The 26,070-nt window shown below is 60.7% G+C and overlaps 5 protein-coding genes across 9 annotated transcripts; 3 read left to right on the top strand and 2 right to left on the bottom strand.

Annotated features, from left to right (window-relative positions):
• The first annotated feature begins 676 nt into the window (after positions 1-676).
• On the top strand, positions 677-3,684 carry LOC120754853 (tubulin alpha-4A chain-like). Its single transcript, XM_040068890.1, has 4 exons — positions 677-787; positions 1,945-2,167; positions 2,303-2,451; positions 2,633-3,684. Exons 1-4 carry the CDS (start codon positions 692-694, stop codon positions 3,602-3,604), a joined length of 1,440 nt encoding a protein of 479 aa, XP_039924824.1. The 5' UTR covers positions 677-691; the 3' UTR covers positions 3,605-3,684.
• Positions 3,685-5,420: 1,736 nt separating this feature from the next.
• Positions 5,421-9,874, top strand: LOC120754957 (tubulin alpha-5 chain). The gene is made up of 4 exons (XM_040069341.2): positions 5,421-5,544; positions 7,147-7,369; positions 7,912-8,060; positions 8,279-9,874. The coding sequence occupies exons 1-4, from the start codon at positions 5,542-5,544 to the stop codon at positions 9,248-9,250; spliced, it is 1,347 nt and encodes a 448-aa protein (XP_039925275.1). The 5' UTR covers positions 5,421-5,541; the 3' UTR covers positions 9,251-9,874.
• Positions 9,875-10,412: 538 nt separating this feature from the next.
• On the bottom strand, positions 10,413-12,909 carry STK16 (serine/threonine kinase 16). Its single transcript, XM_040069343.1, has 7 exons — positions 12,789-12,909; positions 11,870-12,089; positions 11,664-11,797; positions 11,469-11,589; positions 11,299-11,394; positions 11,111-11,232; positions 10,413-11,022 (listed from the first exon to the last, which is right to left on the bottom strand). Exons 1-7 carry the CDS (start codon positions 12,872-12,874, stop codon positions 10,884-10,886), a joined length of 918 nt encoding a protein of 305 aa, XP_039925277.1. The 5' UTR covers positions 12,875-12,909; the 3' UTR covers positions 10,413-10,883.
• A 56-nt stretch (positions 12,910-12,965) lies between these two features.
• GLB1L (galactosidase beta 1 like) lies at positions 12,966-18,719 on the top strand. The gene is made up of 16 exons (XM_040069340.1): positions 12,966-13,602; positions 13,998-14,170; positions 14,476-14,626; positions 14,846-14,906; positions 15,169-15,263; positions 15,652-15,832; positions 15,915-15,973; positions 16,101-16,222; positions 16,399-16,439; positions 16,740-16,858; positions 16,974-17,048; positions 17,127-17,216; positions 17,338-17,451; positions 17,730-17,861; positions 18,192-18,407; positions 18,485-18,719. Exons 1-16 carry the CDS (start codon positions 13,348-13,350, stop codon positions 18,701-18,703), a joined length of 2,103 nt encoding a protein of 700 aa, XP_039925274.1. The 5' UTR covers positions 12,966-13,347; the 3' UTR covers positions 18,704-18,719.
• Positions 18,720-18,895: 176 nt separating this feature from the next.
• On the bottom strand, positions 18,896-25,987 carry ANKZF1 (ankyrin repeat and zinc finger peptidyl tRNA hydrolase 1). Of its 5 annotated transcripts, none has more exons than XM_040069334.1 (16): positions 25,953-25,987; positions 25,162-25,287; positions 24,763-24,872; positions 24,319-24,421; positions 23,741-23,925; positions 23,347-23,462; positions 23,078-23,231; positions 22,638-22,860; positions 22,361-22,462; positions 22,021-22,173; positions 21,817-21,924; positions 21,124-21,388; positions 20,543-20,654; positions 20,259-20,426; positions 20,086-20,156; positions 18,896-19,562 (listed from the first exon to the last, which is right to left on the bottom strand). In XM_040069334.1, the coding sequence occupies exons 2-16, from the start codon at positions 25,280-25,282 to the stop codon at positions 19,349-19,351; spliced, it is 2,205 nt and encodes a 734-aa protein (XP_039925268.1). In that variant the 5' UTR covers positions 25,283-25,287; positions 25,953-25,987; the 3' UTR covers positions 18,896-19,348. The 5 variants fall into 5 exon arrangements, with proteins under 5 accessions (XP_039925268.1, XP_039925270.1, XP_058277301.1 ...); XM_040069336.2 differs by lacking the exon at positions 25,953-25,987 and adding an exon at positions 25,544-25,556; XM_058421318.1 differs by lacking the exon at positions 25,162-25,287 and having other exon boundaries at positions 18,896-19,522.
• Between the last annotated feature and the right edge of the window lie 83 nt (positions 25,988-26,070).

The following is a 26,070-nucleotide window of genomic DNA, read 5'->3' as shown; positions in this document are numbered from 1 at the left end:
CCCGGCTTCAGCTTCTTCCCGAGCTGCTCCCTCCCCGGCTCTCAGCAGCCTCCCTTCTTTGAGCATCCCCTTGTTCCCGTGGCCAGGAGGCCACAAGGGAGCCCCGCCGGCTGCGGAGATCGGCGCTCGGACGGACACATCGCCTCTTATCCCTCTCCCGCTTCTAACAGTGCCGGTTCCTGCCCGTGTCCCGCGGTACCATCCCCGGCTGCGGGGAGTTCGCCCCGTCTGCCAGCCCCCCACGCTGCCGACCCACAGCTGAGCCGCGGCTGTAAGCTGTGGCTTCCTTCACCCGCTGCCCTGCTCCAAGGGTGGACAACACTGTGGGTGGGCTCCCAGGCTGCCCTGCCGCCGTGGTCCTGCGGTGATCTCCAGCTCATGAGGTCTCCAGCTGCCCTGGAGAGCATCCCAGCCCCAAGGTTTCCCGGGCACCCTGCCTGCTGTCCCACGGAGCCATGCTCCCAGCACTTCCTGTGCCAGACCTCACCGTGAAGAAGGCAGAGTCTGCTGGCTGATGACCGGCATTGCTGCGTCCTGGTGCTGCTGGGCTTTGCCCGGCTTACTGTCAGCGCTGCGTCCCATAGAGCCAGTCCTGGCTGCTGCTTGTTGTTGGGATGAAGTGCAGCGAGCAGCATAACCCTCATTCACATGCTGATTCACAAGGTCCTTTGCCAGGGAAAACTCCTCCCTCATGTCCTCTTCCTTGAGGTGCTTGCGTCTATGCCAAGAGTTTTCTGTGCCCTTCTACAGAGGATCCTGGAAGACTAACGTCATCTTAAGTTCTCAGGTCTTACCCTTGGCTCCTTGTGTTACACAACGTTTATGCACCTGGTGGGAGGGATAGGTGGGGTATTGCTTTGCTCTTCTTGCACCTCAGCTTTGGGAAAGGTGAGGAGATGGGCTTCTGCCTCTTGTCATGGGTACCAAGGGCTTATATTATTGCCATCCCTCACTGTCACTGCTGCCTCTGAAATGCAGCACTGAAAGTGCTTTAGATGCAGAGAGCCAGAACATGCTGCATCCTGTGCAGCTTCATGGGGTAGCAGTCATTGCCCTGCTCCTGAGTGCAAAATGGCTGGTTCCACCGGCTTCCTGCCAGCTGACTCACAGTGAGGAACCATGGCTCTGGAAATCCAGCTTGATTTGGATGCTCCTCTGACTCAGTTGTGCCTGATGACACATTGAAGTCCTTGGCAACAACAGGTCTAAGGCACTGAATGCTCTCATTTTTATCAAAAGAACTGCACTCTCTGGGATGCTTCATCTGAAGGGAGTGAGGTTGCAGAGCCCACCTTCACCTGGCTTCTCCTGAGGGAACCTGAGACTACCCTTGAAGCTGTGAGCTAAGAGACCCTCCCACCTCAGCCTTTCCATTGGCTTAAAAAGTGCATCTACTGCTTCCTCCTGCAGAGCTAATTTAGGGAAGCTGAGCCTCAGAGCATGGCAACTGCTTATGTTTGTAAATCCCCCCTCTTGCTGGGCACCCATCCTCAGTGCCCTCAGCTCACAGTGTCCTGGTGGTCTCTGCCACCTCAGCTTCCAGCTCTGTTGTTGGAATTGCAACAGGGGCTGTGCCAGATGCTGCTGGGCCTCGACCCTTAAGCCATATGGATGTTAGGAGAATGGAGAAGATGTCCACTGGATGCTATCCAGGGCTGTAGGTGGGGCCAGTCCAGGGGATGGGTGGCCTGGTATCCTGGGCTCCTGCCGATGGGTCTCTATCTCCTTGGGCCCCTGAGGAAGTCAGTACAGTGATGAGAGGCAGAGCACTAGATTTGGGAGAAAGCAGCAAATTGGAATGGACACAGGGCACCCCAGGAGCAAGGGCAGCATGGCTTGCCCACGCTGGCAAGGGCCAGAGCAGCACTTCCAGGGCAGTGCAATTCCTGAAGTGATTGCATTTCTGGTCTCTGCTGGGATCTGACCCTGCCTCCCCCTCCCCAGCGCGAGTGCATCTCCGTCCACGTCGGCCAGGCCGGCGTCCAGATGGGCAACACCTGCTGGGAGCTGTACTGCCTGGAGCACGGCATCCAGCCCGACGGGCAGATGCCCAGCGACAAAACCATCGGCGGAGGGGATGACTCCTTCACCACCTTCTTCTGTGAGACTGGGGCTGGGAAGCACGTCCCACGGGCCATCTTTGTGGACCTGGAGCCCACCGTGATTGGTGAGTGCACCCTGGCTGAGCAGCGATAGTGTTCATTATATCGAAGAACAACCCTTTGCAGGATGCTCCCGAGAGTGCCTCCTGCTACCTTTCCCCAGACCCAGTTAGCAAATCTATTATGCCTCTCTCTCCTAGATGAGATTCGGGGAGGAGTCTACCGACAGCTCTTCCACCCCGAACAGATGATCACTGGCAAGGAGGATGCTGCCAACAACTACGCCCGTGGGCACTACACCATCGGCAAAGAGATCATTGATCAAGTGCTGGACAGGATTCGTAAGCTGGTGAGTGACTGCAGAGTGGATGTGTCTCCCTGGCCTGGGGTTCAGCATCATTCAGGGGGTGGGAGCATGGTGTGAGTTCTCTGCACCTTGGGGGGGAATTTGCAGCTACCCAAACAAAAGTCTAAAACTGCCCTCCAGCCAAGTCACTGTTTGAGGGAACCTTACTTTTCTCTCTCTGCAGGCTGACCAGTGCACAGGCCTCCAGGGATTCCTGGTGTTTCGTAGTTTTGGAGGTGGCACTGGCTCTGGATTCACCTCCTTGTTGATGGAGCGACTCTCTGTTGATTACGGCAAGAAGTCCAAGCTGGAATTCTCCATCTACCCGGCACCACAAGTCTCCACTGCTGTGGTAGAGCCCTACAACTGCATTCTCACCACTCACACTACACTGGAGCACTCAGACTGTGCTTTCATGGTGGACAACGAGGCCATCTATGACATCTGCCGCCGGAACCTGGACATCGAGCGCCCGACCTACACCAACTTGAACAGACTCATCAGCCAGGTTGTTTCATCCATCACGGCATCACTGCGGTTTGACGGAGCCCTGAATGTGGATCTGACTGAGTTCCAGACCAACCTGGTGCCCTACCCTCGTATTCACTTCCCCCTGGCCACCTACGCCCCTGTGGTTTCTGCTGAGAGAGCTTATCATGAGCAGCTGTCAGTAGCTGAAATCACCAATTCCTGCTTTGAGCCGGCTAACCAGATGGTGAAGTGTGACCCTCGCCATGGCAAGTACATGGCCTGCTGCCTGCTGTACCGTGGGGACGTGGTGCCCAAGGACGTCAACGCCGCCATCGCCACCATCAAGACCAAACGCAGCATCCAGTTTGTGGACTGGTGCCCCACGGGCTTCAAGGTGGGCATCAACTACCAACCGCCCACGGTGGTGCCGGGCGGGGACCTGGCCAAGGTGCAGCGCGCCGTCTGCATGCTGAGCAACACCACGGCCATCGCCGAGGCCTGGGCTCGCCTGGACCACAAGTTTGACCTGATGTACGCCAAGCGCGCCTTCGTGCACTGGTACGTGGGTGAGGGCATGGAGGAAGGGGAGTTCTCCGAGGCGCGGGAAGACATGGCCGCTCTGGAGAAGGATTACGAGGAAGTGGGCCTGGACTCCTACGAGGATGAAGAAGAGGGTGAGGAGTAGAGAAGCCTCAGCCAAAAAAGGACCACGCTCCTTCCCCGTGTTACCTGCAAACCCTTCGCAATAAACCGTTTCAGATCCTCCGTGTCTCCCAGTGTCCCCCCCAGCTGTATCGGTCTCTTGCCAGGTCAGGTGTGTGGTGAGTGCTTCAGCCCTGCTACAGGTGCTGCTATGCTTCCTCCCAGTGCTCTGCTCCATCTCCAGCTCTCCACATAGGTAAGAGCCCCATACCAGAGGGACTTGTCCAGGTCACATGGCAGGCTCTGGGATGGTGCTGGAGCATGCTCACCGAGATCCAGAGGAGTGCTGCTGATCTCATAGCAGTGCCAAGCATGAGGTCCTCGGTCTGGAGTTACCTCTGCCCTCAGCTTGCCCTGCTCTGCCAGTGCTCTGCCTTCTCACTGGGGCATGTGGCCCTAGTCTACCTGGGCCACGTCATCTTCTGCATTGTCCCCATTTTGAGTCCTCTCACTGCCCTGCCTGCTGGTAAGTAGTCCCAGCCTCGGCTCCTGGCTCCAGCTGCAGACTGGAGATTTCTGTTACCCATTATCCAGTGTGCTGGTTCCAGAGATTAATTTTCCCCGCTCACCACTAATGCTCCAGCTATATTGACCCACAGGGGCTGTCCTCCCCTGCCCTCCTCCTCCCAGCATGCACCCGTGTCAGCTGGAGGGGAGAGTGGGGACCAGCCCTGGCTGCTGGAGCGCAGCCAGGCACTCATCCCACTGCGCAGGGCTGCTGGCACTGCTTTGCTTGCCTGTGACTGGAGTGCCAGGCTCAGACTGATTGGTGCCTGCTACTGCTAATGGCAGGGCAGGAGTCAGTGCCCCTCACACCAGGTGCTGCTCTGATCCACTCCTTATGTCTTGTCTGATTTTGGGGAAAGGAGGGAATCTTTTCCTTTGGAGTAATTCCATTGTTGGCATCTCCCTGTGTCTTCACAGACATGACTGCCACCAGAAGGATGTAGGATTTGGAATTGTGTCCTACAGCTTTTTCTAAAAGTTATCCTGCACCTCTGTCCTGCACAAGGGACCCAGTAATGTCTCCTGGCACACTACTGAGCAGCAGAGACACATCCATCCCCATGGCCAGGGAGGGGTAGCTGTGTGACCCAAGGTCCTGGCAGCAAAGACAGAGCCCTCTCCCTGCTCAGGCAGCATTCAAGGCTGATGGTCCAGGCATCCTCAGCAGAAGGATCAGCTCTGGCTTTGGCAGGGGCGGCTGCTCTGGCCAGGGCTCAAACAGAGCTGCTGCTCTGAATGTAGTCACAAGTTATTAACAGCAAGCAGGCTGCAATGACCTTTTTTTGGCAGCCCAGATTTGTCATGCAGATCTGCAGCCTCACAGGGTTGTGCAGCACTGCCTGTCTGTCCCCACCGGGAGAGAAGGGCAAACCTTGGCTGAAGCGTCCCAGAGCATTGATGGCAAAGGGAAGTTTGGGGGGCTCCTGAGCCTGACACCTGTCTCTACTGTGTTTCTCCTCCTTTCTCCTGTTCTAGAGGCCCAGGTGGACTCGAGGTCTCCCCACATCCCTGGGGGAGCTGGTAGCAGAGCAGGTTAGGGACTGTTCTACTTGCTCTGCCCCCGTTGCTGGTGGCTCAGCACCGCCTGTCACCCCTAAGGGCTGATCCCCCGGCCTCCTGCCGGCAGCCTGGACCGATGCCCCCCACCTCCTCTCCCGGCAGAGAAGGGGAGGCAGCTTCGGGCCCCACACCTCGGGGTTCCTCCGCAGCCGAGACGTCCCCGCCGGGCCCCCCGCGGCCCCCCAAGGGGGTGCCCCCTCCCCGCATGCAAGTGTACCCAAATGAGGGGGCGTGACGGCACCGAGCCCCTCCCACCCATAAGAGAGCGCTGCGGCGGGGATTGCAGCAGCCGCAGCTCCGCGCCGAGCCCCGTCGCACAGAGCCGCCGGGACAGCCCGCACCACCCGCCGCAACATGGTGAGTGCGGGCCGGGAGGCGGGCACGGCAGCCCCCCGGCAGTCCCCCGGCAGCGCCCCCGCAGCACCGTGCCCGCCGGAGCCGTGGCGACGCGCCCCCTCCTTCCCCGCCGTGACCTTGGGCAGCCCGACCGGCCCCTGCCCGGGGCAGCCGCGCCCCCGCCGCCCTGTGCCCCCCCGCCACCGGCATCGGGGCTCCTGCCCCCCCCGCCACCGCCGGAGCGGCGCGGGGACCGCCGGGGATACGGGGTGACCTCTCCGGTGGGGAGCGCTGGCCGCGGACGGACGGCGACAGCTGCCGAGGGTGGGAGCGCCAGCCGGGCACCGGGGGCCGGAGCCGGGCGTTCGGCCGGGCTCCCCCCGCGGCAGCGCGCCCCGTCGGGGCTGGCGGCGGGGAACGGGCGTGGGGGTCCCGTCCCTTCAGTCTCGTCCCTCGGGCGTCTGGCAGCGGCGGAGAGGGCTGAGGACGCTCTCCGATGCGGGCGGTCGCCGCTGCCCTCGCCCGGGGCCGGAGCTATCTATATTTAGCGGCTCAGGAGCGGGCAGGGGCCGTGCCAGAAGGCGCAGCGCAGCGCTCTGCCCGCCGCAGCGCTGACAGAGCCCTGCCGAGGAGCCTGCCCCCAGCTGCCCTCCCTTCCTCTCTGCGGCTGGGGCTGCTCTTGGCCCTCCCGCAGGAAGCAGGAATCCTTGTCCTAGCCGGGCGCTGGGCCGGGGCACGGACTCCATCGCGGCCAAGGGCACTGTGCAGTCGTGGAATGCAGCGGCGAATTGCTCCAGGACCTCAGGGCCGAGTCGGGATGTCCTGCTCGGGGAGGCAGGGATGCCGGGAGCAGTGAAACAGGGATGCTGTGACTGGCAGAGGCGGCAGGGTGGCAGGGACAACAGAGAAGGGATGCTGGAGTAGCGGAACAGGCCTGCACCTCCTGAATGGGAGTGCATGAGGCACATCTCCAGCTCATAGCCTGCTCCTCAGCACTTCTGCCAATGCAGGTTTTGCAGCAAAGGGTTGGGACTGTGTAGCGCAGGGAATCTCTGTTGCCTGAGAAACTGCTGATCTTCATTGCCAGACCTTACCTGGCTGCCACCTACCACCCTTGCATCCCCAAGGCCACTCACCCCACAATACTGCTTATCTGGCCCTGGAACAGCAGGCAGAGGGGTTTCCTCATGCTGATTGTCCCTCGTGGGATAAATGTGTGCCCCTGTCAGTCTCACTGGACTGCTGTTGCAGGGGGAAGGGGCTGAGGCTGCCAGGAATCCTGGCAGAGTACCTGGGCCAGGCTCTGCTTCCCTTCCTGCTGGAGGACAGTCTCAGCCAGAGTCCATTGAGCTGGTGGCCCACAGTGAGGGCAGGGGCAAGAGGGATGCCAAAGCTGCCTCTCAATCTGGCACGGTGCCTGTGCATGGCTGAGGGCAAGGCCAGCTGTGGGGAGCCCCTCAGGGTGATGCAGGAGGTCCCCCAAAGGCCAGTGTGCTCTCTGGGACCACTGACCAGAGTAGATCCAGTGTGGGTGACTATGTGGCACTGGCACCAGGCAGAGCCCTCCCTGAAGCAGGGGGGACAGAGCTGTGCCGGGATCTGACCCTGCCTCCCCCTCCCCAGCGCGAGTGCATCTCCGTCCACGTCGGCCAGGCCGGCGTCCAGATGGGCAACACCTGCTGGGAGCTGTACTGCCTGGAGCACGGCATCCAGCCCGACGGGCAGATGCCCAGCGACAAAACCATCGGCGGAGGGGATGACTCCTTCACCACCTTCTTCTGTGAGACTGGGGCTGGGAAGCACGTCCCACGGGCCATCTTTGTGGACCTGGAGCCCACCGTGATTGGTGAGTGCACCCTGGCTGGGCAGCAATAGTGGTCATTATTTCGGGGAACAACCCTTTGCAGGATTCTCCCTGGAGTTCACAGTCTGAGGTCCTCCCATGGGTGGGTAGCAGGCAGCTGGTGCTCGTGGTCCTCTGACAATATTCTGCACTGGATTCGACCCGAGGGCCCTTTTTTTTCCCCCAGGAGAAGCCACAAACATGAGCACCTGCTTTTGTTCTTGAAGTGTCCTAGACTCAGCGGTGCTTGCACCACATGTGCACAGAGAGAAACCAGCCCAACCGGCACGGCAGCTCTTGCTGCGCTGTGGGCAGGCAGCTCCCAAAGGGTGGGAGAAGCTGGGCTGTGCAGGGAGGTGGCAGCCACCTCCTGATGCTGGAGAAACCTGATGCTGGTGTTGGCTTTGCTGACGTGTGGGTCCTTGGCCATGCCATCGCAGGCGGAGCCAAGGTGAGGGATGGCTTCTAGCACCCACGTGGCTGCTTGGCGGCCAGCTCAAACCAACAGCCTCTGCTGGGCTCAACCTGCCCCTGTTCTCTCCTAGATGAGGTTCGGGGAGGTGTCTACCGCCAACTCTTTCACCCTGAGCAGCTGATTACTGGCAAGGAGGATGCTGCCAACAACTACGCCCGTGGGCACTACACCATCGGCAAAGAGATCATTGATCAAGTGCTGGACAGGATTCGTAAGCTGGTAAGTGAGTGCAGGGAGGGGATGTGTCTCTTTGGATTGGGGTCCAGAAAACGTGTCTCTTTGCTGGGGCTCAGAACACACCACAAATGGTGCTGCACCCTGGGAGGAATATGCAGTTGACCAGGGCAGGGAAAGACCAGGTCCTGAAGGGACTTGGACAGCCAGACTGTCACAAAGAAATGTATCTCAGAGCAAGCACTCCTCATCTCTCTCCACAGGCTGACCAGTGCACAGGCCTCCAGGGATTCCTGGTGTTTCACAGTTTTGGAGGTGGCACTGGCTCTGGATTCACCTCTCTGTTGATGGAGCGACTCTCTGTTGATTACGGCAAGAAGTCCAAGCTGGAATTCTCCATCTACCCGGCACCACAAGTCTCCACTGCTGTGGTAGAGCCCTACAACTCCATTCTCACCACCCACACTACACTGGAGCACTCAGACTGTGCTTTCATGGTGGACAACGAGGCCATCTATGACATCTGCCGCCGGAATCTGGACATCGAGCGCCCGACCTACACCAACTTGAACAGACTCATCAGCCAGATTGTCTCATCCATCACGGCATCACTGCGGTTTGACGGAGCCCTGAATGTGGATCTGACTGAGTTCCAGACCAACCTGGTGCCCTACCCTCGTATTCACTTCCCCCTGGCCACCTACGCCCCTGTCATCTCTGCAGAGAAAGCTTATCATGAGCAGCTGTCGGTAGCTGAAATCACCAATTCCTGCTTTGAGCCGGCTAACCAGATGGTGAAGTGTGACCCTCGCCATGGCAAGTACATGGCCTGCTGCCTGCTGTACCGTGGGGACGTGGTGCCCAAGGACGTCAACGCCGCCATCGCCACCATCAAGACCAAACGCAGCATCCAGTTTGTGGACTGGTGCCCCACGGGCTTCAAGGTGGGCATCAACTACCAACCGCCCACGGTGGTGCCGGGCGGGGACCTGGCCAAGGTGCAGCGCGCCGTCTGCATGCTGAGCAACACCACGGCCATCGCTGAGGCCTGGGCTCGCCTGGACCACAAGTTTGACCTGATGTACGCCAAGCGCGCCTTCGTGCACTGGTACGTGGGTGAGGGCATGGAGGAAGGGGAGTTCTCCGAGGCGCGGGAAGACATGGCCGCTCTGGAGAAGGATTACGAGGAAGTGGGCCTGGACTCCTATGAGGATGAAGAAGAGGGTGAGGAGTAGAGAAGCCTCAGCCAAAAAAGGACCACGCTCCTTCCCCGTGTTACCTGCAAACCCTTTGCAATAAACCGTTTCAGATCCTCCGTGTCTCCCAGTGTCCCCCCAGCTGTATCGGTCTCTTGCCAGGTCAGGTGTGTGGTGAGTGCTTCAGCCCTGCTACAGGTGCTGCTATGCTTCCTCCCAGTGCTCTGCTCCATCTCCAGCTTACTACCTGTGCAGGTAAGAGCCCTGGGGTCTAGTCGCTGGTGCCGTGGCACACATCCCACCCCACTCGTTGCTCCAGCCGGGGGTGGGTACTGCTTCCTCGTGTGATATATGGCCCTGTGTTGTATCCTGGAGCTCAGGAGAGCAGATTTAGTCTGAGTAAGAAAAGAATGGCAGCTGTTGGGTCTTCTCCTCATGTGCAGCCCAAGGGTAGGTGGGCTTACCTGGAAATACAGTGGTTGAAGCAGTAGGAGCAATCTGGCACCCCTGCCCTTGTGGTTACCACTCACGGCAAGGGGTATGCCCGGCTTTCTGGTGCAGTGGTGCATCCTGCAACAGCACCCAGCATGGCACAAACCCCCGCGGCTGCTGTACTGCTGTGTGTGGTGAGAGGATTAAAGGAGGAGAATACTCCCTGTGAAACTGCTTGTCTGCATCTCTTTTTTTACCCCCTGTCTGTGGGCGGTCCAGATGCTGGTGGCCCAATGAGCCCCTCCAGCAGCCAAGGCTGCCTGCTGGGCTGGGAGTGTCCTCAGTGCTGGGGTGGTTGTGCTCTGCATCCCCCCACCAGAGCAGAGCTGCGGCTCCTGCCTTCCAGGGTCTGGCAGCTCCCCAGTCTGGGCGTCCACCTCCCTCTCCATGGGCAGCAGAGAAGTTCTGCCTGTACCGCTGCCCCTGCCTGCCTGCCTGTGCCGATCCCTGCCCCGCAGTGCCCAGCTCCAGAGCTCTGAACAGCAGTGTCTGGCTCCAGCTGCAGAGTTGTGTTAGCTCCCAACAGGAGCATTCTGGGGCCAGGGATTAACTTTCCCTGCTTACTGCTAATGCTCTGGCTGTGCTGCCCCGGCTGGCCTCTGCCGCCCTTCCCCTCCAGCAAAGCTTGGCTGCTTAACCCAGACAGTGTGCCCTGCTCTCCCCATGGCCCGGCAGGACCCCTCTCTGCACACAGGGACACAGCCACACCTCCGCAAGAACATACTTTACTTCAAACACAAGGCAACATCGGTGCCAAGAGCAGTGGCAGAATGGGCACCCCCTCTGCCTCCCTCCAGCACAGCACCGGGATCCGGCCCGCAGCTCTGCCCGGGGCAGGAGCAACCTTCCTGGGGCACAGAGCTGCAGGACAGCAGCTCCCATCCCCAGGAAGGGTCCCACAGCATCCTCTTCTGCCACCCCCAGGGAAGGTAGCAGCTGGTAAGGGACCCATGTTTAGCAGCAGATCACAAATCCACAGTTCAGGGGCACAGACCAAGGCCCAGCAGCAGCATCCAGGGCACAGAACACTCCAAATCCAACACACTTCCAGCACAGAGCAGCACCTCTCCCTCAGGACGCCAATCCCCTCTGCAACAGGTCTGCAGGACAGCAGGGATTAGGGCAGCTGCTTTTCCCCTGGCTCAGCCTCAGGCCGTGCCTCCACTGGAAAGGGATGGGCTCAGATCTGTGTGGTGTCTTGTCCTGCTGGTGCTGGCTGCAGCCCCTCCAGCTGGTGGAGGATTTCATTTATGCTGGGTCTCTCCTGGGGGTTCACTGTCATCATGGAGAAGAGCAGGCGTTGCAAGGCAGCCGAGTACCTGGAAGAAAGACAGCGAGGGGAGGACCCATGTGATGCACAGGACAGGGGGTCACCCAGGAACAGGGTCACCCTCCCCAGCCCCTCACCTGGTTGTGGAGGGCAACGTGAGGGGGTTCTGAACTGCTAGAGCCACACTGTCACCCTTCTGGAAGATGGCATCATAGGGGCCCTCTCCAAACATCATGCAGTACAGCACACAGCCTAGGGACTGGAGCGTGGTGGTGTTAGTGCAGCCCTGCACAGTGGGACGTGGGGCAGAGGACTGGATCCTTACCCAGATATCCGTACGCTCATCTATGATGCACTGGCTCGGCACTGTGAAGAGCTCGGGGGCACGGTAGGAGATGGTGCAGCGCTGGGCAGCCCAGTCCTGCAGAGAGGAGAATGGGGATGAAGGGACCAAAGCAGGGACAGGCTCTTGGGGTGAAGTCCCAGGCCACCCACCTGCACAGCCATTGCCTCCCGAGAGCTGTTGACTTCGATGCGAGCTTGGTTCATGGAGCCCAGGTCCATCAGCACGGGCTGGTCATCCTCATCCAGCAGCACATTGGTGGGCTTGAGGTCCCTGTGGGGACAGATATCACTGAATGCCCACTGGGGCCCCTGCCAATCCCTCCAGCCAGTGCTGCCACCCCTCACCTGTGTGCATAGCCCTTGCTGTGGATGGCTTGCAGCCCACGGCAGATCCCACGGAGGATGAGCAGGATCCGCTGCTCTGGCATGAAGGTCCCTTTCTCTCGCAGTGCTTCCACCTCTCTCCAGAGGGTTCCCCCCTGGCAAACACAGGCAGCTGCTCACCACTGCTGCTCCTGGGGTGGTGGGGCAGCCAGTAAAGCCCTCCTCACCTTCACATAGGGCAGGAGAAGCCAGGCTTCATGCTTGGCGCCCTTCTCCACCATGCAGTGGGCCACCAGGCGCAGGATGTTGGGGTGGTCGAAGAGGCCGTGCATCTCCACCTCGTGCAGGGCGGCCTGGCGGTCTTCCTTGTCGTGGCACAGGATGCGCTTCAGGGCGTAGAAACGCCCATCCCGCAGCCCCTCCACCAGGTCCACATAGCTGAAGCCCCTGCAAGGAGTCAAGAACAGCATGGGTTGGGGGCTGTGACATCCATGTTGGGGCCTTGTGCCTAGTTTCATCTACGAGCACCCAGGGGAGGGGGACAGACAGCAGCATGAATTACCCCGGTATGCACACCCCCAGGAACCCAAAGCATCCCCTCTCTGCGTGAAAAGCCCCACTGGCCCAATCATCCCCACTCCCATGGCTCCAAGCACCCACTTCTGGGAATGACCAACCCCTCCCTGTCACTCAGCACGAGAATGCTGCGAATCACCCCCTAAGCTGAAGCATCACCCCTCACCCAGCCCAAGGACCTCCCCAAGCCCCAAGGCGACCTGAGCTCAAGCATCTCCCCACCCCGCCCGAGCATGCCGTGCCTGAGTGTCACCCCCATGCCCAAGCATGTCCGCCCGCACAATCACCCCCCACGCCTAAGCGTCTCCCCACGCCAGAGCATCACCCCGATGCCAAATCACCTCCCATGCACAATCGCCCCCGTGCCCAAGCGTGCCCCCCGCACCCAAGCACACTCCCCCTGTACGAGCACCCCCAGCTCCGCGCATCTCCCACGCCCCAGCATCCCCCATACACAAGCACGCCCGCGCCCAAGCATCCCCCCCCACGCCCGAGCACGCCCTCGGCCCTCGGCCCCCCCTTGCCCGAGCATCCCTCCCGGAGCACGGGGAGCCCCAGCCCGCCGCGCACCCCTCTGCCAGGCGGTGGAGCAGGAGGTACCGCGCTCCCCCCAGGCTGACGGTGCCGCGGGAGCAGACGCACAGCGCCTGCCCCATGGCCCGTCCGCGTCATCGCCCTCCGCCGCGCGTCACCGCCGCCGTCACCGCCGCGTCACCCGCGGGGCGGGTCCCGCCGCCTCCCGCCGCCTCCCGCCGCCTCCCGCCGCCTCCCGGGGCTGCGGCGGCCGGGAGCCGGGCCTCCTCTGCCTTGCGGGGGTCCTCCTGTCCTGCAGCACCTCTTGGCACCGCTGTCACCAGCTCTGTCACCAGCTCGGCCCGGGGACGTTCTCCTTGCCCTCATCTAGCAGCAGCAGCCCTTCGATCAGAGCTACAGACGAGCTCTCCATCGCCACCTCTCTGATGGAACAAGCGGGCTGAGCTCAGTGGAAGGGTTCTGCCTGGTGGTGACACTTCTATGAGGCTCCTTCTCCCCTCACTTTGACTGTCACTCACCACCCCACTAGGACCGGGGTTGTGCCCGCCGGCCGGAGCTGGTCCGGGCTGCGCTGGGCTGGGCTTTGCGGGATCTGATGCGCGGCTGGCCGGACCGGGAGGATCGGAGCCGCCCAGCCCTTTCCCATGGTCCCGCCCCAGCTGTTCCAGCTGCCTGCACAACTGTACCGGGAGGAGGAAGCGCCGGGCGCTGGGCAATGTCCTTCTCGCACCACGTGGTGGTGATGGCCACGTCCAGCTTCGTCCCCAGTCCGGGGCCTGCCGAGCACCCGGCGAGGATGGGGCTGCCGGCCCTCGCCCTGCTGCTGGCGGCGGGGCTCCTGCACACGCAGGTTAGCAAACAAGGGTGGAAATCTGGGAGAAGCGCATGGGACTGAGCTGAGAAGGAGCCCGTGGGACGCCTCCGGAATCTGCCTTACTTCCCGGTCCGTCTCCCTTCTCGTCATGCTATAGCTCCCTCCTGCACCAGCCCATTCCCAGCTCCTTCCCTGCCCTCGCAGCACCCACCCCAGCAGCACCTTTGCCCGCAAATGCCACCAGCTCAGCCGCCAGGTGTTAGATTAGCGGGGAGGTTCAGCTCCTGCTCTCCCAGGACAGTTTGGTACCCACTTCGGGGGAGGACTCCTCCAAGAACCAGCCCCATCAGCGCCTGTCCCGGGAAGCATAGGAGGGGACGGCTGGGCTCGGGGAGGTTCTGCAGTCCTCCAGCTCTGCCCCTTTCCTGCAGGCTTCCCCTCCGGCACGCTCCTTCCAGCTGGACTATGAACACAATTGCTTCCGCAAGGACGGTGTCCCGTTCCGCTACATCTCGGGCAGCATCCACTACGCCCGCGTCCCGCGCCCTGCCTGGAGGGACCGGCTGCTCAAGATGTACATGAGCGGGCTCAGCACTGTGCAGGTGTAAGCCATGGCGAGAGCCCTGACGGTGCACAGCCCGCAGCCACCACGGGGTTTCTGGGATAAGTAGGGACAGAGACAAGGGTGTTGTCTGACCACAGGGAGCATTGTGCAGCTTGCACTTGTCTCTGACCCTCCGGGTCAGCCTTGCCAGACACAAGCATGAGTGTGAGCTAGTTCCAGTCCAGCCTAAGTTAGCTTGGGCTGCAGGCCAGCTCCCAGAAGCAGAGGGACCAGCTGGTAGGATGGTTCCCTGTCGTGCTGGGGTGTTCTTGGTCCCTGCATGCTGATCTCCCCTCTCACCCCAGCTACATCCCCTGGAACTACCATGAGCCGCTGCCAGGAGTTTATGACTTCACTGGGAACCGGGATGTAGAAGCTTTCCTAGACCTGACAGCCGAGCTGGGACTTCTGGTGATCCTGCGGCCAGGGCCCTACATCTGTGCAGAGTGGGAGATGGTGAGCCCCAGCCGCCAGCCTGGCACAGAGGGGTGAGGGTGGTCTGGGAAGGGCACAGCAGGGTTAGCCCTTCTGGCTGTCACACTGACTCCAGTGCCGTGCCCACTGTGCCCAGGCTGCTGCCCCACAGGCCACATGCTGTGCTGATTTCAGCTCTGTGCAGGCCCAGGCTGCTGAGCAGTTCCTCTGCCTCCCTCTCTGCCATGTGTGTTTCTCCAGGGTGGCTTGCCTGCCTGGCTGCTGTGGAAACCAGACATCAAACTGCGCACTTCCAACCCTGGTGAGGTTCAGCACAGGGCTCTGGCCACCACGTCCTTACATGCTGGTGTCAGTCCTGTCTCCCCACACTTGCCAGCTCTGCCTGCATGATCTTTCCCATCATCTTCTCCGTCCTTTGAGAGCCCCATAGTTTGTACTCCATCTCCACTTCCCCGTCTCGCCTGGCCCTGTCCCATCTGCTGTGTCTTCCTCCTGGCAGGCTGGCTGCAGGTGGGCTGGGGTGGATGCTGCAGCCAGCCCCTGCCCTGCCTCTGTCCCTCCAGCCTACCTGGCAGCTGTGGACTCCTGGCTCCATATCCTGCTGCCCAAGATCAAGCCACGCCTCTACCAGCAGGGAGGGAACATCATCAGTGTGCAGGTAAGGTGCTATGAGGCCCAACCCCGTCCTCTGCTCTGGGTCATCTTTGGATGTGCCCCAAAAAGCCACTAGAATCCCCTACACAATGATCTTACCCAGCAAAACTCAGATAAATCCCTCCCAGCTTCTGGACCTGGATCTAAATTCAAGGGCTGGAAATCTGGGGCACCTGCCTTCACCACAGCTGTGGTTTGAGAGACACTGACAGAGCTGGAGCTCACGGTGGGACTGGAAGGTTGTGCTCAGGACCCACCTGGGGGTTGTCAGGACATCTCATGATGATGTCCAGAGGAAAGGGGGAAGGTTGGTGCTCATCCCAGTGGGCACTGGGGCCTGTCTGCAGCCCTGCCATGTGCATAGTATGTACCAGTCCTTGCCCTGCTTGCAGGTGGAGAACGAATATGGGAGCTACTATGCCTGTGACTATGGATACCTGCAGCACCTGCTGGGCTCCTTTCGGGCTCTGCTGGGGAGCGAGGTGCTGCTCTTCACCACTGACAGCACGCGAGTGGAGGAGCTGCGCTGTGGCACGCTGCGGGGGCTCTACGCCACTGTCGACTTTGGGCCAGGTGTCCCTGCTGGGGAGGAGGAGAGAGAAGATGTGGGTCCCTTCTCTGTCCTGCTCCAACTTCCCTCTCTCCCCCTGCACAGGATCCAATGTGACAGAGGCATTTGGTGCCCAGCGCCGTGTGGAACCGAAGGGACCCCTGGTGAGCTTGGCATGGGTGCTGTGATGGGACTGACCCGTGTCAGCTTTGGGGAGGCAGAGGTGCCAGGCAGCGAAGCAAAGAGGGGTGCTGGGCCCAGGCTGCAGGTGACAGTCCCTTTTTCCTGCAGGTGAACTCCGAGTACTACACAGGTTGGCTGGATTACTGGGGCGGGGCACATGCCAGCACCAGCGCGGCGTGGGTGGCCCGGGGACTGGAGAACATGCTGCAGCTGGGAGCCAACATCAACATGCAAGTAGTCAGCTGGCAGAGGGCACAGCCACCAGGGGAGTGGGCATCACCTCTTGCCTTCATCCCTCAGGGACCAGGCCAGCAGGGACTGTGGGTGCCAGAGGGAAGGGGCAGTGCCTGGTGAGGCCCTGCTGGGTCTCTGGGTTGCTGACCAGGCTCTCTGGGGTGTATCATAGGTACATGTTCCATGGAGGGACGAATTTTGCCTACTGGAGCGGTGAGTAGAGCCTTGCCCTAGGGAGGGAGGGCACATTGCAGGGCTGGGGGGCTTTCCTGGGCCATGCCTGAGAAGCCTGCTTCATGCTCTTGTTCTGTTTCATGGGGCAGGTTGACACATAGCCAAGGGCCCCTGAACCCAAGCTTGTCTTCTCCTAGGGATTCCTTTCGTGCCTGTTCAGGGGCTCACAGTTCTGGGTCATGCCCCCCCACGTTGCACTACAGCCAGCCTTGGGCTGGGTTCCATGCCCTGGGCTGTGCCAGAGCCCCTTCCTCCAGCTCACATCACTTCCTTGGCCAGGTGCTGACTACAAGGACCAGTACAAACCAGTGACCACCAGCTATGACTATGATGCCCCCCTCTCGGAGGCAGGAGACCCCACCGAGAAGCTGTTTGCCATTCGCACGGTCATCAGCAAGGTAACCAACCTGACAGGAATGAGGGGACAGTACTGGGCTCAGCTGCTCGTGTACCAGCAGGGCAAGGGACATCTCCCTGCTTGTCATGGCGGGCAGCTGACAGTCTGCTGTTCAGTTCCAGCCCCTGCCAGCTGGTCCGATGCCACCTGCTACCCCCAAGTATGCCTATGGCTGGGTGGCCCTGCGGAAGGTGAGTGCCTCTCCCGAAGGCTGTACTGCCCCAGCATGGCACTACTTAAATGCCCAGCACCCATCCCTCTCTTTGCAGTATGCTGACATCCTGGATGTCTTGGAAGTGCTGTGCCCCTCTGGGCCCATCCAGAGCCAGTTCCCTCTCACCTTTGAGGCCCTAAAGCAGGTGAGAGGCTGGGTGTAGTGGTGGACACTTGAGGAGATGCTCCTGTCTGCCTGGCCCTGGCAGAGCAGAGCTCACTTCCAGCTCCATTTCCCTTCCTGTGCCACTGCACTGTGTGCTGCAGGTCCATGGCTTTGTGGTGTACCACACACAGCTGCCCTGGGATGTCCCAGACCCAGCCACGCTGGGTGCTCCTCCCCACAGCATCTGTGACCGTGGCTATGTGATGCTGCAGAAGGTGAGGCTATGAGAGCACGCTAGTCCCTGGGACAGTGCTCCAGGGGGCTGTGTGACCTGATGGCAGTGGGGCTGTGCCATGCCAGGTCTTGGGGACAGCCAGGGTGCCAAAAGCCATACTGAGCCTTTGTGGGGTGGCTCTTGGACCCAAATTTGCCCTTTTTTGAGGGCAGTGAGCAGCCCTGGCTCTGGCAGGGCTGCCAGCAGGATGCTATGTGCCTGCTGACAGTGTTGGTGGGATCCAGACATGGGCCAGCAGCACTGACCTTGTGGCTTTAGGAGTTCCAGGGAGTGCTGGAGCGGGACAGGCAGACAGCACTGCATGTAATGGGCAGGGCAGGGGACACGCTGGACATACTCCTGGAGAACATGGGCAGGATCAGCTTCGGGGCCAACACCAGTGACTTCAAGGTAAGGCTCTGGAGAGAGCCCTGCGGCTCCAGAGGGGATGGCCTGGCAACCCATGTGACCAAACACCCCCTCTACCACCACCTGAGAGAGTCCAGCCATGGTGGGGCCAATCCCAGTCCTGCTCCCTGGTTCATCTCAAACCTGCCAGGACAGGGCTCAGAGACTGACACCCCTCTCCCACTTATGCTGCTGCAGCTGTCAGGACCCTTTGCTCCTTAGAAGGGATCCCATCCCACCTTCACTGCTGCAAGGGGGACATTCCCTGGGGTTGCCAAGCGTCCTGACTGTGGCAGGTACTGCTGCTTCATTTCCCCTCCTGTTCCATCTCAGGGCTTGCTGGGAAACCTCTCATTGAACTCCAGGCCTCTCAGCAACTGGCTGATCTATCCCCTGGACATAGACACTGCAGTCCAACAGGGCTGGCCCCACACTGCCCTGCCAAAACCAAGCAGTGTGGGCAGAGTGGGGCCAGCCTTCTACACTGGGACCTTTGAGACACCTGGCATTGCCTGGGACACCTTCGTGAAGTTCCCAGGCTGGAGCAAGGTAAGGCAGTGCGTAACTGGGAAAGGGGATAGGAGTGGACCAGGACACGGCTGAGTCCCATCTCCATCATCTTCCAGGGACTGCTGTGGATAAATGGCTTCAACTTGGGCCGGTACTGGACCCGTCGTGGGCCCCAGCAGACCCTCTTTGTGCCTGGCTCAGTGCTGCATGTTGGCCACCCCAACAACATCACCGTGCTGGAGCTAGAAGGGGCACCTCCCACTCCCCTCTTGCTGTTCCTTGACCGACCCCTTTACAACAGGACACTTGGCTGCAGCACCATGGCCACACAATAAACACTGCTGGGCACTGGCCTTGCCTCTCACTGGGGCTGGGGAGATGGCAGGGGGCTGATGAAGCACAAGAGCTAAGGAAAGTAGCACAGGTCCTGGCACAGACCTCTGGGGACAGGCAGAGCCAGTGCTAACGAGTGATGGACCCAGGATTGAGCTTGATTTGCATGTCAATGCCACACTCATCCCAAACAGTTCCAGTGACAGTGCTGACTCCCCCCATGGCCTGGGGATCAAGGCACCTCTTTATTGACAGTGTAGGCAGAGGATGTAGTTGCTAACATGAAGGCTGAGATGCTGATGGCAGCCAGGAGAGGAGAGGTAAAAGCACAGCCTCGGGGGTGTCCACAGGCATGGCTGCAGGGTCTGTATGTGTCACGATCTGTCCTTACACCTACAGACAGCAACCTGAGAGGCAGCCATGAGAAAAGCTGGCAGCAGGATCCCTGTCTGGAGCCAGGCCACTGAACAGTCCCAGCCCCTCACACTAGCACCCGGAGACCTATCAGTGATTAACTTTGCCAGAGTCACCACCCGGAGCAATACTCGTGCCCAAAGCCTTGCCAGAGCTGCCCTGGAGAGCGACGTGGTCGGCTCAGTCCCTCTGACCATCGCTCCACAGGCTCTCCCTTGCTGCACAGCCAGTGCTTAGCCATGTCCCCGCCACACTGGCCCTTGGCAGGTGGCAGCAGTCTCCAGCGTTAGGTGCGGCCAGCCTGGGTCCGGCGGTGGGTTTGCAGGCAGGCCGTGGAACAGAAGGAGAAGTCGAGGTAATGGAAGGGGATCCGTCCCAGCAGGGACTCTCCACACTGCCAGCAGCGGCTGCAGGAAAGAGCAGAGCTGGCCCTGAGCAAAGGGGACACTGGCAAAAGAATTAGAAGAGGAAAGGATTCCGTGCTTGGATTGTGACACAAGACACCAACAGCATGAGGGAGCTGGGGCTCCTCTGCTCTCACAGGGCTGATGTGCTCACCCACCCAGGGAAGATGCCCTGTCGGAGCATGATTTGAGGTACTTTGAGGCAAAATGAACACGGAGGGACTTGGCCCTTTTAAGGTTTTAAAGCCCCTGTTCAGATAAGCAGAAGGAATGCTGGCTGCCAACAAACCTGGTGGGGTGGGCAGAGGAAAGTAAACAGGGACACAGGAGTGGCTGGGGGGTTGGCTTGCTGTAGATCTGGCTGCAAGTGGACCGAGTCATCCTTAGCAAAATATTTCAGGGGAGTGGGGCAAGAGAAGGAAGAAACTTTCACACAAGCACTATTGGGAATTGAGTGGACAGGAATAGCTTTGGACTGGAAATGAGAACTGGAGCAAGAAAGGCAGGGAACAGCTGTGCTGACGTGGGAAAATTTGTCTTCAAAACCGTGCTGCTGGGATAGTTACCTGATGTTGGCAAGAGTCGTGCCGGTGTCCTGTAGCTGTGCAGCCAACCTCCGCTCAGCAGCCAGTGCCCTCTGGGGAGCAGAGACAGCTCAGCCCCTGCAGGCGCTGGGAGCTGCTGTGCCCACCACATCACCACTGCCCTATCTGGGCTAGATCCCCTTCCCAATCCTCACCTTCTCCCTGTCAGACAGGGCTGCAAACCGCTGCTTGTTCTCCTGCTCCTGCTCCCGGCGCTGCTGCTCCTCCCGCTGTGCTTGCTCCCGTAGCTTCCGCTGGGCTTTCTGTGCCCGCTTCTTCTCCAGCTTCTTGGCCTCCATCTCCTGTGTCAGGGGCCCTGGCACCTGAGGGCAGAGGGCAGGCAGCATCTCCCACTGAGCCTGGGGCAATGGCACAGGTGGGAAAGGAGAGCTTTGCTCTGGGGTCTCCCTGCGGGTGAGGGCACAGGGCAGGCACCCACCTTGGCACGGCTGTAGTCGTACTTGTCTGGATGGTCCACCATGAACTTGCGGAAGGCATTGCGGGTCAGTCTGTCAGCAGAGACGCAGTACGGGGTCCTCTCCTGCCTGTCCCTGTGAGACAAGGGAGACCAGATCACTCACACTGCCATCTTACTGTCTGCATCCCACTGGGCTGTGAGCCCAGAGATGAGCAGTGTGCACTGCTGGCCACGGTATCACAGCCAAGGAGGGGAAAGTTCCTGATTCCTATACCAGAATCCTCCAAATCCTTCTTGTCTCTCAAAGCCCCTGCATGGGGCTTTTGTCTCATCCCGGCCCTTGGAACTGCCTACCAATAAATCTGGGTGCACTTTGGGGCATTGCCCATCTGCTGCCATGCCATCCCAGGCAGGCAGAGAGAAAGAGTGGTGTTCAGCTCCCAGGCCTCCCATAAAAACCCCACATGTCCCAGGTCATAGAGAGCAATATTGGCTGTCCCAGGACAAGAGTGGTACCAGTTTCCTGTGTCTGAGACAGGAGTGAGGAGTCACTGGACTCCCACAGCTGGGGTTGTGAACCACTGGGTGCCCTGCAGCCATACCTGAGGGCAGGGTCTGCCCCTGCCTCCAGCAGCACACACACAGCCTCAGCCTTGCCGGCCCGTGCTGCCACGTGAAGCAGTGTGCAGCCGCGCTCGTCCATGGGCTGGTTCAGCAGGGGGCGGGCCATATCCAGAGACTGCCCACCCTCACTGTCCCTTGGCAGGCCCCCGTTCTCTGGCACACCCAGGAGGTGCCGCAGTGTCTGCACATCCCCCGTCTTGCAGGCAGTGAACAGAGTATCGCAGAGCTGGGTCTGAGGGTCTCCTGTGAGGGAAGAACAGGAGAGGAGTCTGATGGGCAGACTGGGCAGCACTCTGGTCTGACTAGGGAACACACACAATGCATCAGCTTGCTAGCTGGATTTGGGTACTGCAGGATTTCCAGCACCTTCAGAGTCTGTGGCAATGTGCTATGGCATTGCTAGGCACTGTTGGCAACAGCCAAGTCCTCTCCTGAAGTAAGACCTGCTCCAATCACCCCAAAATACCTGGCTTATCTAGGTGCTGCCTGGTCCCCTTGACTCCAAACACACAGCTCACTCAAAGGCACAAAGACTAAAGGCACAAAGTACTAAAGACTCCTCAAACCCAGCCGTTCTGGGCACCTGCATGACAATGTGTTCTTCACCCCACTGAAAAGGCACCGGTAAACAGAGCAGGCCTCCAGCCAATGCAGCTCCCAACCCCGCTTACCTCCATTGCTCCAGGGAAGCAGCCCGGTCTTAGCCTCCCCCTGCAGCTCTGTCACTGGCTCCAAGCCAGGCTGCCCACACTGGTATCCAGTCTCTTCAGCACAAGGCCCTGCACAGGCAACACATGGTAAGGAAGAAGGTCAGGGTCAGCCTGCACCCCAGCTCTGGCCTTCTTACACTGCCCCTGCCAGTTCTTCCCCCTCACCTTTCTCCACCTTCTTGTCCCTCTTCTTCCTCCGTTTGCGGTTTCGCTTGGGCATCACTTCGAACTCCCGGAGGTCCAAGGTCTCCAGTGTCACTTCCACAGTCTCCAGTTCCCCTGCAGGGCTTTCTTCCTCCTCTTCCTCCTCCTCTGGGGCTGAGGGGGGTGATAAGACTAGGGCTAAATCCCTACACACAGAACTAATCACTCGGGGCTCTCAGCCAAGAACACCCTGTCTTTCTCCTGTTCGGCCTCATTCTGAAGCTGCAAATCTGGCCTATGCCATGACATCAGGCCCCTCCTGCTTGCTCAGAGTCACATCTCCCTCCGTGGTTCAACTCACCCGTTGTGTCTTCCTGCGGGGGATCCACCTCTGCCTTCTGCTGCCTCTTCTGCCAGACCTTCTTGGGGGACCCAGTGATGTCCTCCAGTGGCGTGTCCTTCCCTGGGCAGCAAGGGTGCCCTCGTCACTGCCTGGGGACAGGGAGCACCCCATGTCTCCAGGGACTGAGGGCTCAAGAGCTAGCACCTCCACCCCACAGGGCAGTGTCCCCTAATGCACAAGGGACCATGTCACCCCACCTGCCCCGACCCGAGGCACAAGGGCTGGTCCAACTCACCGTACACCTGCAGGCTGGCCAGTGTGGCGTGGACTCGCAGAACCTCTCGCAGGGTGGCCCTGCGGGTGCTGAGGGGAATGTGGCAGACGCGAGGGTCCCCTCGGGAGAGGGGTGGGTTCCTGCCACCGAAGAGCAGCGCACGGTTGTGACGAGGAGCCCGGAGGAAGATGCGCTGAGCTTCATCCAGGTGCTGTGCCCAGGCTGCCAGAAGGTCCTGAATATCCTGGGGAGAAAGGAGAAGCTTTATGGGATCCTGAGCACACAATGTGGGCAAACGTAGCTCTGGAGCAGGGACAAATCCAGAACCGAGTAGCTTCAGTTGGGCCCTGCCCCTTTTCCAGAGCCCACCGCCCCTGCCGTGCCCTCCAGCAGCAGTGTGGTACCACCTGTCTGGGCCCGGACCGCGCTCCTGCCAAGAGCCCAGCACTGTGCATCCTCACCTTGAGCAGTGCAGCCTCGTTGTAGCGGCGCAGGGAGGCCCCAGCCGATCTGGGTGCTGACCCTGGGGTCTGGGCATCCCGAAGGCCCTGGGCCGTGCCCCGCCGCGCTCGCACCGTGTAGCGGTGGAAAGTCTTGTGCTCCTGCACCTCCAGGCTGTGGAGAGGGGCAGGCGTGAGCAACAGAGCTTAATGTGCGTGGCATTAACACACCAAAGTAACTCCAGCTGACTGTGCCCAGAGGGACAATCCTGCTGTCCCCTGGTACTCACCCCCGGAACACTGCTCCTGCGAAGTGACCGCCACCCATCATCAGCACAACCCAGCACGTGCTTGCACTGAGGCTCTGCAGTGATGCTGTCAGCTCCACCGGCTCCTCAATGTCACCCTGATACACAGACACCCCTGCTAGCACCCATGGCATTACCTCCTTACCTCCTTCTGCCCCCAGAACAGAGACCAGCCTCTCTGCTAGCACCAGAAGCAGGCTTCTGGGAGCACCCCAGAGCCAAATAACAGGCCACCAACATGTCTGGTGCTCTGACCTGGCACCAGAGTCCACCCTTCCTATCACAGGAGGTAGGAGACTGTCAGAGAGACATGTACACCCCAGTGCCACCCACCTTTTCTGGAGTCCCTCTCCCCAACAGCTGGGCTGTGACTTGCCTTCCCAGTGACCAGCACGCAGCGGTATGCAGAGATGAGCTGGCCCTTCGCATTGCGGAGCAGCACCTTGTGGGAGCGGGGAATCTGCGGGATCCGGGGAGCATCACTGACAGAGGGCAGCAGCTCTGACTCACTGCTTGCATCAGAGCTATCTGAGTCGGATCCTGAAATGCTGGAAACGTCACCTGCGAGGAAAAGAAAAGACGGAGTGAAACAAAGCAAAGATTAATGAACAGCCTCCCCAAAACTCTGTGGGTGATTTCAAGGGCACTTGCAGAGTGCTCCCAACCCCAGAAACGTTAAATAACCCTACATGTCACAAAGAGGCTGTGACCTGGGGAGATAAGAGTTTGGGGCTTTGGATCCCCAGACATGCTTAGGCAGAGACTCAATTAAAACACCCCCTTCTCCCTCTAACAAATCCTAACAGCTCAGGAGCTGTGCTGGACCCTGAGAAGACTCCAGAGGGACAGAATAAAGGGACCCTGTGCTAGCAGAGGGCTTCATCCCTGTACAGAAGAGCCCCAGTGAGGTTGCTGACAGCCCCTGGACTCAGTGCAGACAGTCCCACTCCTCACCTGTGCGGGTTTTCTCCTCAAACACTTCTGCAGGCAGTGTCCGGCGCCCCAGGAGTCGCTGCTTCAGGTTGAAGCGGTGCCAGTCAAGACGGTAGTGCTCAGTCTGTGGAGAAAAAATATGAGCTGGCAGCATCTGGGTGGTCCATGAAAGCCATCACCACCAAAGGGCATGAGGTGACAGACCCCCAAGGGCTAAACTGATGCTGGGCTCCTTCAGCAGTCCTGACTGGAAAATCACAGTATTGCTGCACTTACCCTTTACTTCCAGTAAATGATACTTTTAACTGATCACATACAAGGCTTGAGCGCCAGATCCCAAGAGGTCATGAGCAGCGGGCAAACAGCCAGCACTGCGCTGCACCATGCTGGGGCTGAGCTTCCACAGCAGCATCCCACCAGTCATGCAAGCCCCACTCCCACTTCACACTGCTCAGCCCTTCTCACCTGCTCCTCCCGGCTCCCAAACACCTGTCCGCAGGTCAAGCAACACATCTTCTCTGGAACCTCGGTGACCCCATGGGCCTTCTCTTCACAGCTGGGTGCTGCGGGTTTCTCTGGAAGAACAAGGAAGGGCTGTGCACAGGCAGCCCTACAGGCTGCACTGCAAGGAGCGGAGCCTGCTCGGTCCCTCCTCAGCCAACCCAAAGTAACCTGTGGTTGAAGGAGCTTCGGGGACCTTGGGGTGTCACCAAAAAAAGCCCATTTACCCACCCACCAGGTACTCCCATGGCCAAGCTCCGGGGTGATCACCCAAGCTGAGCTGGGGATAGAACAGCAAATCTGTGGTGGGCACGAGCTTGGTCAAATAACTTCATCCCACGGTTCCCGCGGAGCTCCACGCACCGTGGCTCACAGGTGCCGGCTCGGCAGCACCCGCATCCGCGGCAACTCCGGTGACAAGGGTCAGCCCGCGCAGGAACTCAGCGTCCTGAGCGGCCTCAAACACGCACCGACTCTCCGGCATCGCTACTGCTCCCAGCGGACGGGACAGCGTCTGAGTAATGGACCCGTCGGGAACTACCCGCCAGTGACCGTCCCGACATCGCCCCCTCGACACCTGCCCCCGTCCAAGCTCTCACTGCGTCCGGGAGCCTCCCGCCACCGCCGCCCCGGGAATCCCGCGCCGCGCCCGGGGCCCGTGCGTGATCCCCCTTCCCCAAGCCGCTGCACCCCCATCACCGTGCCAGCCCCTGCATCCTCATTGCCCCGCTGCCCCGCCGCTCACTCGCGCCCGCTCCCCCGCCACTCCCCCGCGGCCCCGCTCCTCCGCCGCTCCCCCGCCGCTGCCCCGCCGCTCACTCGCGCCCGCTCCCCCGCTCCCCCGCCGCTGCCCCGCCGCTCACTCGCGCCCGCTCCCCCGCTCCCCCGCTCCCCCGCCGCTGCCCCGCCGCTCACTCGCGCCCGCTCCCCCGCTCCCCCGCCGCTGCCCCGCCGCTCACTCGCGCCCGCTCCCCCGCTGCCCCGCCGCTCACTCGCGCCCGCTCCCCCGCTGCCCCGCCGCTCACTCACGTCCGCTCCCCCGCTCCCCCGCTCCCCCGCCGCTGCCCCGCCGCTCACTCGCGCCCGCTCCCCCGCTCCGCCGCTGCCCCGCCGCTCACTCGCGCCCGCTCCCCCGCCGCTGCCCCGCCGCTCACTCGCGCCCGTCGCCGCCCGGCCCGGAAGCGGAGCTCGTCACATCCCGCGCGCCGCCACGGGGCCCGCCCCCAGCTCGCCATTGGCCGTCCGCGTCCCGCCCCCCGTTCGCCATTGGGC

This window comes from Hirundo rustica, chromosome 7, assembly GCF_015227805.2.
Source record: "Hirundo rustica isolate bHirRus1 chromosome 7, bHirRus1.pri.v3, whole genome shotgun sequence".
NCBI classification, from domain to species: domain Eukaryota; kingdom Metazoa; phylum Chordata; class Aves; order Passeriformes; family Hirundinidae; genus Hirundo; species Hirundo rustica.
The sequence above is the reverse complement of the archived record's forward strand: the minus strand, read 5'-3'. Positions and strand labels throughout refer to the sequence as shown.

Bases quoted from the DNA above. Each gene is read 5' to 3' on its own strand.
- LOC120754853 (XM_040068890.1), top strand. From the start codon at position 692: ATGTCCTCTTCCTTGAGGTGCTTGCGTCTATGCCAAGAGTTTTCTGTG. The intron at 788-1,944 runs GTCTTACCCTTG...CCCCCTCCCCAG, and splicing joins ACGTCATCTTAAGTTCTCAG to CGCGAGTGCATCTCCGTCCA. The intron at 2,452-2,632 runs GTGAGTGACTGC...CTCTCTCTGCAG, and splicing joins TGGACAGGATTCGTAAGCTG to GCTGACCAGTGCACAGGCCT.
- LOC120754957 (XM_040069341.2), top strand. The intron at 7,370-7,911 runs GTGAGTGCACCC...GTTCTCTCCTAG, and splicing joins CCTGGAGCCCACCGTGATTG to ATGAGGTTCGGGGAGGTGTC. The intron at 8,061-8,278 runs GTAAGTGAGTGC...CTCTCTCCACAG, and splicing joins TGGACAGGATTCGTAAGCTG to GCTGACCAGTGCACAGGCCT.
- STK16 (XM_040069343.1), bottom strand. From the start codon at position 12,874: ATGGGGCAGGCGCTGTGCGTCTGCTCCCGCGGCACCGTCAGCCTGGGG. The intron at 11,590-11,663 runs GTGAGGGGTGGC...CTGTCCCCACAG, and splicing joins AGCAAGGGCTATGCACACAG to GGACCTCAAGCCCACCAATG. The intron at 11,233-11,298 runs GTAAGGATCCAG...ACCACGCTCCAG, and splicing joins ATGAGCGTACGGATATCTGG to TCCCTAGGCTGTGTGCTGTA.
- GLB1L (XM_040069340.1), top strand. From the start codon at position 13,348: ATGCGCGGCTGGCCGGACCGGGAGGATCGGAGCCGCCCAGCCCTTTCC. The intron at 14,171-14,475 runs GTAAGCCATGGC...CTCTCACCCCAG, and splicing joins GGGCTCAGCACTGTGCAGGT to CTACATCCCCTGGAACTACC. The intron at 17,217-17,337 runs GTGAGAGGCTGG...TGTGTGCTGCAG, and splicing joins CCTTTGAGGCCCTAAAGCAG to GTCCATGGCTTTGTGGTGTA.
- ANKZF1 (XM_040069334.1), bottom strand. From the start codon at position 25,282: ATGCCGGAGAGTCGGTGCGTGTTTGAGGCCGCTCAGGACGCTGAGTTC. The intron at 22,174-22,360 runs GTGAGTTGAACC...CACCCCCCTCAG, and splicing joins CCCGCAGGAAGACACAACGG to CCCCAGAGGAGGAGGAAGAG. The intron at 20,157-20,258 runs GTGAGGATTGGG...TCTGCTCCCCAG, and splicing joins CCCTGTCTGACAGGGAGAAG to AGGGCACTGGCTGCTGAGCG.